The sequence below is a fragment of the Aythya ferina genome (genome assembly GCF_964211825.1).
Source record: "Aythya ferina genome assembly, chromosome: 1".
In the NCBI taxonomy this organism is placed as follows: Eukaryota; Metazoa; Chordata; class Aves; order Anseriformes; family Anatidae; genus Aythya; species Aythya ferina.
Window position 1 is genome coordinate 205,423,756 of NC_140296.1, and position 13,464 is coordinate 205,437,219.

The 13,464-nt window shown below is 45.3% G+C and overlaps 1 protein-coding gene across 2 annotated transcripts in view; it reads left to right on the top strand.

The window, feature by feature from the left end:
- EXOC4 (exocyst complex component 4) overlaps positions 1-12,331 on the top strand; it is a 375,336-nt gene extending 363,005 nt beyond the window's left edge. For both annotated transcript variants that reach the window (XM_084525713.1, XM_084525714.1), the window contains exon 18: positions 11,076-12,331. In XM_084525713.1, coding sequence (XP_084381839.1) covers positions 11,076-11,313 — 238 coding nt within the window. In that variant the 3' untranslated portion in view covers positions 11,314-12,331. The remainder of the gene's footprint in view (positions 1-11,075) is intronic.
- Positions 12,332-13,464: the final 1,133 nt, after the last annotated feature.

Here is a 13,464-nt window from a genome sequence, read left to right on the forward strand (position 1 = left end):
ACAAAAAGAGCACATCTGAGGGGTGTGACAGGGTCAAGCCATGGCATGGTAATAGGGTTAGGGCAGAGCAAGACATCTGGGCAGTGGTGTGCAGTGTAGAACCCGTATAGCAAAGCTTAGGTTATGGATGGAAAGCTCTCCATGGCCAGGAGCCCCAGGACATGTGGCACGTACCCACGGAGGTCAGAGCACTTCTCAGGGTGTCCTGGAGGCATCTTTTTGGCTCAGCAAGTCCCCAGTGACTGGGGGGAAGGTCTAGAGGAATTTCATTGACCTACTCCTCACTGTTGGCCATAGCTCGAGGTGGGACAGCAGGACATGGACTTGTGGTGGACCACGATGTGGCCTGCAGGAACCGACCCTGCACTTGTCTAACGGAGGCATCTGGGAGCCTTCCTCACTCAATGGTGCTGAAGCACTGATGATGAGCGTGGAATTTGTCCTCCTGCTAGAGAATGTGCTCACCTCCAGCTGATTTCCTACTGTACTGCCTTCCTCTAGAGCAAGGGACCACTGATGAGTAGGCAAAGAAGCCCCAACCTCGCCGAGAGGAGACCAGTGGCAAGCCCAGCTCCTGGTCCCTTTACCCATCTTCTTACAGGCTGCATGGAGCACGTTGCCTGATGTGGAAACAAGGTTTTTACTATGGAGAAGCAGCTCCATGATGTCCTTTTGCCCCGTTCTTCTGTCTCCAAGCACATGCAGAAGCATCCTACCTTTGGTGTTCAGCCACCCCGGTGCCTTTCACCATGAGCTTTCCTGGAACTGGTGTGGTCCCTCTGAGTTGGATTTTGGATACGAAGGTGTGATTGCCATAAATACCCTCTGGCTTCCATCCTATGAGACAGGAATGCTGCCCTCAAATGCAAGCTGTGACTTTTGCAGCTAGATCAGGAAAGTATGGAGCAAACCAAGGTGATTCTTCAGCTGCAGAAGGGGATGGGCTGCAGGGCACGAAACTCAGTCCGAGCGGGGAACTCAGGTCATGCAGACCCTGTCTATATGAGGTAGTCCCTCTGGTGAGGCTGACATTAAAAATTGTGACTCAAATGCAGGAAACATGGAGTTAAGGAGGTGAATTATTGATTGAGCACAACTATTACTGTATCTGACAGATGGAGACTGTCTGAGAACATTTTGCAGAGTGGCATCTGCACTGCGCCTGATTGGCGTCCCTGAACTTTCACACATCAGATGCAGAATATCAACACACAAACTCTGATGTAGCAATTAAATCTGTCCTGTAATGAACCTGGGCTTGGTAGCCAAGAGAAATCTATATGCTTGGTTACGGACTGAAAGTCTCAGTTCTCGTATTTTGAGAAGGTATTAAAATAATTACATCCAGACCGCTGGGTTTGAACCTACACTTCTGATGTCAGCACACGCGGCCATGCATCACTTTCAGGAAACGATCTGCAGTGTGTAATCCCTTGCTCAGATTTTATTGAAGGCTGTAAAGCTTGCCTTGCTTTTACAATTTGTATTCCAGATTTGAGATGAAATAATATGGCCAGGATGTAAAAATACAGATGACGTCTCACGTCGCCTAAGTGCATTAACATCCAGAGCTGGAGTCAGTCCCTCGAGAGCATGCAGAAGAGATCCATCAGATCCGTACTCCACATTGTCATGTGTGCAAAAACAAGGAGAAGAAGAAGAGAGGTGCAAATAATAGCAAGCTTTCCTGAAGAACAGCTTGTATTATGAAAAAGCAATATGTAAAATACGTCTTTTTTAATAAGATTCAGTGCCTTCGTCTTCCAGGTTGTTTTCTTAAGCCCAACGCAACTTGGTAAATGATTGCAATTTTTTGCAATCTGTTGACTGGTTGGCACGCTGGGTGAATTTGTTCTCCCTTCACTGGTAGCATGCAAATGTTCTGAGCATTGTCAGGAAAATGCATTTTTTGTTGGGTTCAGAGGTCAGGACCCATTGGGAAGCTGGCCCTGGGAGGTTACAGCATGGGGATGGCCTTTCCTGGGCAGTACTCAACCTTCAAAGCCTACAAAGACTTCAACCTAGCCCTTAATCTCAACAGACCTTCATTTTCTTAACCGTAAAGCAGCCTGTTGAGAAAACAGAGAAGCTCTGTACGTGGTGTTTCTAAAGTGCTTTGAGATGTACAAATGGGAATTGAAAGAGAAGGTTAATGAGTTAATATAGAAAAAACAGAGGTTTGGTCCTCACAGAAGAATTATTTTGATAACAGGGAGGTTTTGTACAGTGAGAAGCATTTTGTAAATGAGATAAAATTAATGCTTCAGAGTGACTTTCTTGGTTTTGTGGGGCTGGGACCACTCCATCCATTTAGAAGCAGTGCTGGGGTTCTCTCCTCGCTTTTCAGGGACCAATTTTGTTTCCCTGGAGCCACGGTCACATTGCCATGGAGTCTTGGGTTTGCAGCCAAGTTCGTGTTGACTCAAAAAGTTGAGATCATTGGAGGTGAACTTACATGAAGAATGGACAGAAGAGGCCACAGTTGTACTGCACACAGCAGCATCGATGCTGACTTAGGCTTAAGTTCCTGAGTTCTTGCCTTCAGGAGCAGGAGAGTTCAAAAGGAGCAATTCAAAGTGGCCTTCTTGCTTTGCCTACTGCAGCAATACCTTGGAGAGACTATGGCTTCCCTCCCTAAGTGTGTCTTTTGCCCTAGATATATTAGAGAGGGAGAAGCAATTTAAACCAAAAGTTTTGTGGCAAGAGCAAATGAGTAGCAGTAGATGTAATTACATCTAGCCAGAAAAGCTGAAGGTTTCCAGGCATCATAATTATGGAGGCCTGGCCTCCATAATTATTTATGGAGGTGTGTGTTAGGTGTGACAAAAGTTTTATGTGGCCAGTGGCCAACAGAGAAGTCCTGGAGAAGAACGTTGAAGGTCTTAAGTGTTAATTCCTTCATCCAGGAGCCACACAGGTCTCTGTTGAAGTCCCCAGCTTCTGGTCCTCTAAAAAGTTGGCACTGAACCCATGCTGGCTGCCTGGTTTCTCTCTAATAACCGACCTCCATAGGGCACTTAACCCAATATAACTACATATTTTACTGTAGAATGAATTGGCTTCCCTCCGTTCCTTGCCCGTTCATAGGTGGGAAATCATTGCTGTCGATCCTTTGAGTCGTGGTGGTGGTGGTAACCCCTCACTGATGAGCCAGCGGGTAGGGTTTGAGGCTGCTGCACTGTTTTGTTTTCTTCCTGCTATGGGTAGATCTGCATCCAGCACTGAGCAAGTGGAAAGCCGTAGGATGCATCCCCAGCCTCAGAAGTTTCTAGGATGGCACAAGGTGAGGAAGGAGAAGAAGGAGAAGAAGCAGTAGTGCCATGAGGCAAGGGCTCTTCCATGAGAACCAGCAGCACGGTCAACATGGTCAACAAATGGTGACGTACTTATTGATGTCAGCTTGGCCACAAAAGCTGGCTTCCCTAATTATTGACGCCACTGCAGCATTCAAACCAAATGAATAAAGGTATTCAGTAAAAAAAATAATCATAAATCGGAGTTTTCAAGAATTATTGGCAATTTGCCTGACCTCAGCGAGCCGTTCAAACCTCCTCCAAGCACCAAGGGTCAACCCCAGCCTACTACAGGTGGACGCCGGCGTGATGGACCTCGGACTTTCCTATCACAATTCACGTGTTGCATCCTGTTCTCTGTCAGCAAGCAGATCCCGTCGGATGTGTCCTTCACCCATCGTGAGCATTCCCGTTTTTATTCAAAATCAGCAAACACGCACCACTAAACACCTCCTCGATTACAGCACCGGGCTTTTTTTATCTAGTTCCAAGCCACTTGATCCTAAATAAGGCTGTTGGGTGTTTTTTTTTTTTTTGCCACAGTAAATGTTGTTCCCAAAGGATAGCTAAAATTGTATTATTTTTTGCTGACTGGAGCAATCTTTGCAGTACTTTCCATCGAACTGCTGACTCTCTCTTCTTTAGGGCTACATTCATTTCCACATCTCCTCTCATTTATGCATGAGGCAAGGGGAAAAATTGCTTAATATTCTTTATAAACTGGCATATGGTATAGATAATTTTTTTTCTCTTTACTACGTGCAGTAAAAATGCAAATGCGTGTGGCTTATTTGCAAATGCTGGCATTAATAACTGATATTTAAACAGAATGGATTAGCATTTTTACTGATATATTAAAAAGATTTTTTCCAATCATTTGCACACTCAAAATCAATTTTAATACAACATGCAAATTGAATTTAATTTTTTTTATTTAAAATTGCATTTATCTGCTTGAACCATTAAATTTACTATTTAATATGTACTTTCCAGCTCACTTGGTTAGAATTTCATTGCTCTTTATCTGTATAAATTTAATTAGCCTTGATATCATCAGTATATTATAGAACTAATTAAAGATTTAGATAAGTGCTGAGGGTGCTTGTTTAATACCCTATAAAGTCCCATTTGGAGAGGGAGAAATTCCGTCCTTCGGAGCATCAGCCAGCATGGAGCTACGAGGAGTGGCTCAGACGTCGTTCCTGAAAAAAAAAAATTACTTAATGGGCTTTAATGGATTTATCCTTCCTTTGAAAAGCCGTGTAATTACCGCGTGTCGCTGCGCAGGGCAGGGGTGGTTGCTGCCTTGCAGGGGATGGTTTGTGAAATATCCGGGCACGTGTTCCCCTCGTGGTGACGCCGTCTGCTGCGTGGAGATCCCCAGCAGGGCACGCTGGTCCCAGGCACGAGTGATCAACTGGGGGAAGAAGGGAAAAGAAAAATGAGGAAATGCCAAGAACAAAGCTGTCAGATAAGGCAGAGCCAGGCAGGAGTTAGGGGGAAAAAGGAGGAGAGGGTAAAGGGGAGATCTTTTGGAAGAGCAGTTATGTTCTGCGCATATCTCACCTGTTGCTTTCCTGATCATCTCAAGGCTTTGCAGGTGTTTTTTCATCTGTATTTTACATAAGGGCATGGAGCAGGGAGAAAACCAAGTGCTTCAGTGACACAGAGCTGCAGAGAGCACCCAGAGGGGGGTGATTTTGAAAAACAGATGTTAAAACAAAGCTGCTTAGCCCGTATAAAGGCCAACACGTAGGTGAGAGGATTTGGTTTTGGTGCTTTGTACACTGTCTGGGTAGTTTTATTTTTAAAAAGGAAAGTAATTGGTGTGTGTAATTTGGTTGTCTTCAATTAAGACTCCACTTTTTTACCCTCCTTAATAAATAAAGCGCCTTTTGTTGCCTGGCTCTGTACCCTGTTCAGGTTTCTATGCCCTGAAATCCCAAGGAGGGCACAGGACTGCTCAAGGTGCGAGGGCTTACCACCTCTGCCACTGCTTTCTGCTTTGGACAAATTATTTCATTTTTATCTTGGATTTTCTGGCTGTAGACAAACAACAACAAAAAAAAACCTGCAACAATCCTTACCTCACAGCCCTGATTTGTGGGTTTATTAAGGGCTGCAATTTGCAGAAGCGTGGAGCACCATTAAGGTATAAATTCACTTTTATTTCTTCCTCTCGTGTTTTCTTTTCTCTTGCAAACCATTTCACGTCTTGCATATTTTAGCTTTTTAAGTGCTTTTAATGTTCTTGAGGCTCTCGTGCTGTAGGAACACAGCTCACGGCCACCTACTCCTGCCCCAGATTGTGGTCAGGGGGCATCTGCTGGTGGCCTTCCGAGAGGCTGTGAACGAGGTTGTCCCCAGGCCACCTGGAGAAGGTGTAGATCATAGCTGCACGCAGACGTTTTGGGCTGGTCTAGCCTCATTTTAGGCTTTCTCTCCAGTCCATGGAGACCAATAGGTGCTTCTTGGCCATAAGTCATCCCACCCGAAGCTGAGAGGAGAGATCCCTGTTTCTTGATATCTAAACCGTGTGAAGTCCCCCTAAGTGTTTTGGGTTCTTCAGCAGGCAGAAAATGGACCGTACGACTGTTGTCCTGAGAACTGGTCCAGGTTAATTAAAAATCACGAAAGAAATCTTAAAAAAAATGATGATCAGGGTGTATATTCCCTGGTGGAATAGTGTCCTGAGGGTAATGATATTCCATCATATGTTTTAGGGCTGTGACTGCGTACAGGACTCGAAGGACATGGTTTAAGGCAGGCAGTGGTTAGAGAGTGGCTGTATGATGTGGCAGGTACTTCCATCAGCAGTTTCTGTTTTGGTATCTTAAGCTCCTGAGATGGAAAAAGAGCCAGAGACTCCTGCTTTAACATGCTGCTCACTGTGTGCAAACATCACTGCAGTCTTCACGAGGTGTAGGAATTACAGTAATTGCTGGGTTAGGGGGATTTCCCTTGGCTTGGAATTTCAAGTTTTGGGAACTTGCTTTGCAAAATCCCACATGCTACTGGTTCTCACTCCTATCCCATCTCCGGGAACAAGTAACCCTCAGCTCCATCCTCAGCTCTTTCCCGTTCCCACCTTGACGTCTCGTGCTCCACAGACAGAAGAGCCCCGTGGGCATCTCTTCTCATTCAATAAGTGCTGGAAATTGATTTCTTCTCTATTACACAAACCAAAGGTACCTCATTTCTTGCTGCAGCATCCGTTTCTGCACTCTCACCTCCTCCATGTATTCAAATGGGGTGGTTCCACCAAGCTCTGCCTGTACCAAAATTCAGTGACTTTAAACTGCAGCTTTGGTCTTTTTTCCTCTTCAGGTGCACGTTCATTGTTCTCTCTTGCATTTTTTGCCTAGATTTAGTCTGTAAGTGCTTCATACTTAACCTTTTTTACTTTCTTATTGAAGTTCTTATTAGAACATGGTAGAAGTGACTCCCTAATCCCCCAAAAGTGTGGGAGGTAAAGAAAGTAAGAATACTTTTTTTTTATTATTCTTTTTGGGTAAATCGGCACCCAGATCTAAGTTCTCACCTCGTGAATCTCTTTTCTGTCTGCATCATTACGGAATGGGCACCCAGCTATATAATGAATGAATAATTAAAGTCAGACTCTTTATTCTGAAACATCACACTGTTCATCTGAAGGTCCCTCTCTTAAGACGAGATCAAGTCATTCGCAGGGAAATCAGAATTTAATTTTGAATTCACCTGGCCATCTTTTGAAAACTTTTCTGTGTGCAGGCCTTGGGTTATAGGTTAACATTAGCATTTAAATGGAGAATGGTATTAATAGCCCTCAGAGGAGCTTGTCTTGTCCTGATTGCCTTTTCAGAGATTTTTTTTCTAAATGAGAGAGCTTCTTTATTTTTGTTCCCTTTCTCCAACGATAGCGCTCAAGAAACCATCTTTTTTGATACCTACATACTAAAAACGCATCCTTGCAAAATGGATTCGTTTTTGGCAACGACATTTTGTTTTATAACTGGTGTAAAAAATAAAAAAGGTGGTGTTAATTGGCTTCAACACTTTTGATATGCCCATGGGTGGTTTTTTCCTTGGCCTGGGAACCATTTCCACCTGTGATGTTTGGCCTCGTTTATTTGCCTCATTTATTTGCTGTTAGTAGGATGATGTTGTTCGCGTGGTGGTAGATCTTCTGAGCCTGCTGTAGTCAGCAGAAAGAGGACAGTTGTATTTGGGCTTTGGATTAGGCATTATTTGCTCTTAGCTGAGTGTTTCAAAAAAGCAACAAGAGAATTCACAGGGTGATTCAGAAACTTTGGACCCGATCTCGTTGCTGTCAGACAGATGAACAGGTTGGTGGCTAGGCTGGTGGGCTGCTGGGACATGAGATAGGGACAGGCAGGAACATTGAAAGGATGGATTTAAAAAAAAAAATTAATTAATTAAAATAAATCTTTGTCATGCAGGCAGTCAAAACTGGTTTATCATCGTGTATGAGCAGGCTAGTGAGGATTTTCCTGGTGGAGGCATCATTTCCTCTTCATTTTTGGACACCGTAGACCGTCCTTTGCTCCTCACCTGCTCAAAACATGGCCATCAACCCCAAGGGTGGTTATAGGGAGGGTTTGGCCAGGTATTTACCCACCTAAAGAACCAAAGCCTGTGTTGAGGCTGAGTGGATCTCACTGCCCAGGTGATCTGGTTAGGATAAATCAGCCTACGTGTGCTGAGCTGTGCTCACATGGAAGCCAACCGAAGGCTTGGAAAGCTAATATTTTTTTTAGATTAGCTCTGCTAATCTGCTATTATTATTTATTAAGCCATTTGTCAGATGGTAAAATCAACTTTTGATAAATATTAATTCTTCTCCCTGGTTTTAAATCTCAACTTTAGAACCCAAAGCAATCTGCCAGCATTGCAGTGCACAGACATCTCCCTCACCTGTCCATTTATTTCCCCCGTCCCTTACTAACTTGCTTTTCACAACCTCTTCTCGATAATCAAAAGAGCATTTATAATGCCAGGGACAAATACACTTCTGAAAGCAAAATGAAGAGCCTAAATAAAAAATCACAGAACAAGAGGCTCATCCCACTCACTCTTTCATATTTCATTATTTGATAACATCAGAAGATGAGTCCATCAGAGCTGCTTGGGCAAAGGCAAACAGGAGTGTGTCTGATCAATATTTATTAATACTTTCAAAGACAAGGGAGGCAAAGTTGAGCAGACTTCGTAATGGAGTGAATAATTACTCATGCAAATAGGGTTTGGCCGAAGGCGATGCCATGCCAAAGCGGCAGGTTTTTAATTGCACCCAATTAAAAATGCATACCTTTTGCTCGCTCGTCCAGTCTCGCTCGCTCGTCTTTTTTTTTTTTTTTTTTCTGTATTATTTTGCAGGAAATTTTTAATTAAAAAATAATCTGATCCTGAACCGAGTGACAGATGAATCCTGCGTTTATGAGGTGCAGGATAATGCAGTGAGCCAGGATTTGGGACAGGCTAGCGGAAAGGCAGCCATAAGGACGGTGAGAGGATGACAGACCTGCACTGCTTGAGCTTGGCTGATGTTTGGCTTTAACACCCCAGGAGAGGGATGTGGTGTTGGGCACCCAAATGCCCACTGATGTCTTGACCAGTCCTACACTTGGCCTTCCCACAGCCTGAAGAACCAGGGCCGTGGTGCACCCAAGTGTTATTTAGCAGTAGAGATGCGGGGTCAGATGGAGAGATGACCAGAGGGGCTGTGGGCAGGTCGTTTCTTCTCCCTTTTGGTTCCCCACTCGAGGGAAAACCAAAATACTGAGTCCACGCAGGGGTGGAAATGTTCTGGGAGGCTTTCTGAAGGACGCTTCCCTTGTAGGAACTGGAAGCTTCAGCACATCAGAGGCAAAACTGGTAGCACAGCCCCAACCTCAGATTTCCTCCCTGTGTAGTTGTGGTGTTGTTTGACATCTTCTGAGGTTAATATTTGCCTCGTGGGGAAATAATTAGGAATATTTCAGGTAGAGCAGCTCATGCACCTCTGAGAATATGCTTGGGGTTAGGTGGTAGCAGGAAGGATGTGTTCTTGCTCCTTCTTTTGAGGTGGTTTCTCACCTCGGAAGGCCGAGTCCTGGCCTTCGAGCAGAGCCTTGCCACCTCTCAGAGGGAAATATGCCCCGGCCAAGATAAACCCTGTCATTTTTTGAAAATCCAGCCAGAGCTGGTAACAGTAAAACCTCTTTTCACATCTGCTCAGTATCAGTTCTCTCAAGGTGATCGATGTTCCCTAAGTCGCAGTGTTTACTCTGGCAGCTGGTTTTTCTCTATGCTGTGTATAACCGTGCTTGAGATATTGCCAATAGCCTCCAAGATAACCTTATATTCGATTCCTGCCTGTGCATTGAAGCAGCTTTATAAATACCTTGATCTTTTTAGCCCGTTGAGGCTAACGGTGGCTCCTGGGCATGCATCGGGGTGCCAGGATGCTGCAGGGCCCAGTGGTAGGCAGCCACCAGGCAAATTTGGGCTCTTAGTTCCTTCAGCATCCCAAATCCAACTTGTTTACTGTGCTGAATTCAAGCATAAAGGTTATGGGACTACGACCCAAGGGAGGAACTGAAGTGAAAACACAGCAGACCTGTCCTTAGACCACTGACCCACGGGGTTTTGCCTGTCCCTGCCTGTAACAGGAGCTGTTTTAGTTGAGGAATGAGCTGTGTTTTCTGGCTGGGAGGGAAGTTATTGCAGTGCCGGGGTTAGCCAGACTGGTGCCCCTGTCACCCACCACCCCACTGATGCTTGGAGCTGCCGGGTTTTGGGATCCGAAAGCAGTAGCTGAGGAAGTGTGACTCGGTGTGACCCAAACCTGATGAGGTTGTGGTTGTCGGGATTACCCAAATGCCTTCTGCAAAAATGCCTTCTGATGACCTGGCCCTCCTTCAGCACCAGGAGTTTCGCAGCCTGCATCTCAGCTGCACAGAGCTAACAGCCTGATTGATTTTTCTGTTTCTTATTCATCCCCAAAAGCTAGTTTTTATTTGCTTCTTATCCTTTTTATTTTAATGCAGGCAAAGAGCAGAGAAAGGGAAGGAGGTGATCACTTCTCCTGGAACCCCTACTCTTGGGTTTTAAATAATTTATTCCACCCAGATCTAAGGATTAGCCTGCAGCCTGGCCCTGTCCTCCTACAGAAGCAGGGGGCAGTCGTGGAGGTGCTGGAAGTGACAGGATTTGGTTGAAACAGTCCTTGCTGCCATGTGGTGCAAGAAAGGAATCTTTTCACTTCTTCCTTGAGCTTTTCAGACCCTTGTTTCTTCACAAGAGTCTGTAACACCAGTATTAAGGTATGCAGTTAGCCAGCTCCTCTAGGAACAGGGGTACTTGCCATCCATACACCACTTTTTTTGGGGATTTGAAACCCCAAATAGACCTGAACCTCAGCCAAGCATCACCGCTTGCTGGAGCTTAGTGCATTGGAGCTGTAGGGGAGAAGCTTCCCCTAATCCCTGACCTTATCCTAGGCTCTGCCGTGCACTTCCCATACTTTGTGCTTTAGATGGAAGGATGTAGGAAGCAGGGAGAGTGGGAGATGGGCTCCCCCGTGCATGTACCTCTCCTGGTGTTCAACAGCATCATCTTTGGGCTTCCTTTGTACACCTGGCGATGCCTTCTCTGCTCATGGCACCACCGAATAAAAAGTAAGAGCTGATGGTGTGCCACAGAAATACCCTACAGGATTCTGCCATCCTACAGATGGTTTTCGTGAACATCGAGCCTCAGTACTCACCGGGGTGTTTTTTTTTTTGTTTGCTTGCTTTCCAGGCAGTATTACGAGATGCTCTACAACACAGCAGACGAGCTCTTGAACCTGGTGGTGGATCAAGGCGTGAAGTACACAGAGCTGGAGTACATCTACGCCCTGAACTTACTGCACCGGAGCCAGACAGGTGTGGGAGACCAAACCACACAGAATATGAGGTTGCAGAGGCTGAAGGAGATCATCTGTGAGCAAGCTGCTATCAAACAGGCCACCAAGGACAAGAAAATTACCACTGTTTAACCTGCTCGGTCACTCGCCTTCAGTGAGCAGCGGGGGCTGTCAGGTTGCAGGGCCAAATTTCTGCCTTTCTGTTAAAATCGGTGGCAAAAGCGTGAATCTTCTGGGTGGTGGCCTGCTAGCGAGAAGGGAAATGCCGTTTGAAATTTGGTTTTGGGGTTCTTCGGGGGGTTTCGATGTGTAATCACGTAGTGCTTCCTTAACGCCTTCTCCCAGGAGTGATGGCACTGCAGGAGGAAGAGGCTTTTTGGCGGAGATGTGGGTGGGATGCTGGGCTTTGCTCTGTCGCTGCTGCTTTGCCTTGGGACGCAAGGCAAGCTGCTCTCTCCGGGGAAATGGGGAAAGAGATTTCACTGGGTTAGGCCAGAGTCTTTGGTGCAAGTTCAGACCACACTAAATAAACAGCACTGTGAGAATCAAGAGCAGACCTGTTGATAACGTGGGATCTTGATGACTTTGAAGCTGTTCCACCACTGTAGCCACATGGGAAGCCTATTTCAGCTCTGCCAGTACTAAGTGACAGTCGTAGATGCGTTTAGTTTTCTGCTCTTCCCACTGCAAAGAGATCTAGTTGCTTATTCCTCCGGGTAGTAATAAGCCAGTTCTTGCAGTGGGAGGTGACGTGGGACCATTTGTTTCCACTTCTCCTTTTTCATTATCACGGAGCCAGATGGCATCAGTTCCTGCAGCTCAAACTGCACTGGATGGTGGTGGATGTGGGAGAAAATTGCCAATAGAAGGCAACAGCAGAACTTAATTCTCTTTTTTCTGAATATATCTTTTGAGCATGCTTAGCTCAGAAGATACTTTGTAGTCGCCATTTGATGCACTGGAAGGACATTAGCCCAGTGCTAATGGTCAGCAGGGGCAGGAGGAGGGTAGATCCGCACTTGTATTTGGCAGGTAAATAGTCAGCCCAGCTGGGTTTCGTGTCCTGAAATAGGTTCTCTCTCAGCTGTTTAACTGCTTCTGCATCAGTCTTGAAACTTCTGAAATAAAGGATATTTAAAGACTCCTCAAAGGCTCTGGTGCTTTATTCCTTTAAGATATTACTTTTGTGATATTTGAAAGACTCTGTTCTGAGTCCAAAGTCATATGGTGTCCTTTGAGGTTGCAGCATTATGGAACTGGTCTTCTGAATCACTCAGCCTAATCCCCAGCTACCACGAGCCAACTGGACAAGAAGCTTCTCAACCTCCACGTTAAAAGAAGAACACATAAGTTCTAGTTGTTAATGTTTTTTGTTTTTGTTTTTTTTTTTCTGACTTCTGGTCTCATTTTATTCATGAACCTGTTTTTTCTATGCCAGTATCAACCATTAACTCCAAGAGTTCCTTCCTTTCCTTGAGGAATTTGCATGAGTGACAGTGGATAGCACCATCATGGCCAGGTGTGATGATGTGGGGATTCCCTGGGGTAACACATGAGGAATGTATTCCCTGGCCTTGGCATCAAAGAAGGCAGCCTTTTCTGCACCAGACATGGGAGGATGGAAAAGAGGCTGGCTGGTACTTAGAAAACAGATTTCAGACCCTTTGAGGTACAGAGGGGATGTGTGAAGAGCTCTGAATCCAGACTGGGCTGCTGTGGGCTAGAGTCAAACTTTTTTGGATTCCTTTTGTCCTTAATTGTTAATAAACTGAGGCTCTGCTTCATCTTTACATGGCTGATCTCGAGCTTTGCAGTCCACATTTTCCACCCACCGAGCAGCTGTGCTGGCGGGTGCCATGACAGATTGCATGAGAACAGAAAAATTCAAACTTGGGAGTCTGTTTTCTTCCAAAGTAAATTATTTAAAAGAATCCTCTTTGAACTGCACATCACCTTGTCCATCACACCACCACAGGCTGTAAATACGGAGCCCTGGGTCATGTCCATGCATGCGAGAAGGTGCAAGAAGGAATTTGCTGGCCTGCGTGGTTCAAGAACACCGTGGCATGACTGGAGAGAGGAGAGGCAAGGACTTACCTAGATCCTGGTGTAGAGAGATGAAAAGGATTTGCAACTGAGGTAATCACAGCATATAATTAGCCAGCAGCTCCTTGAGTGTTCAGATTTGGTCCTCTCCAAATCTTCACAACAGAAGTTCATATTATTCAGTCTGTATCTCATCTCACACTGAGGGTAAAAAAGGAGTGCCTGAGGCCACAGAGA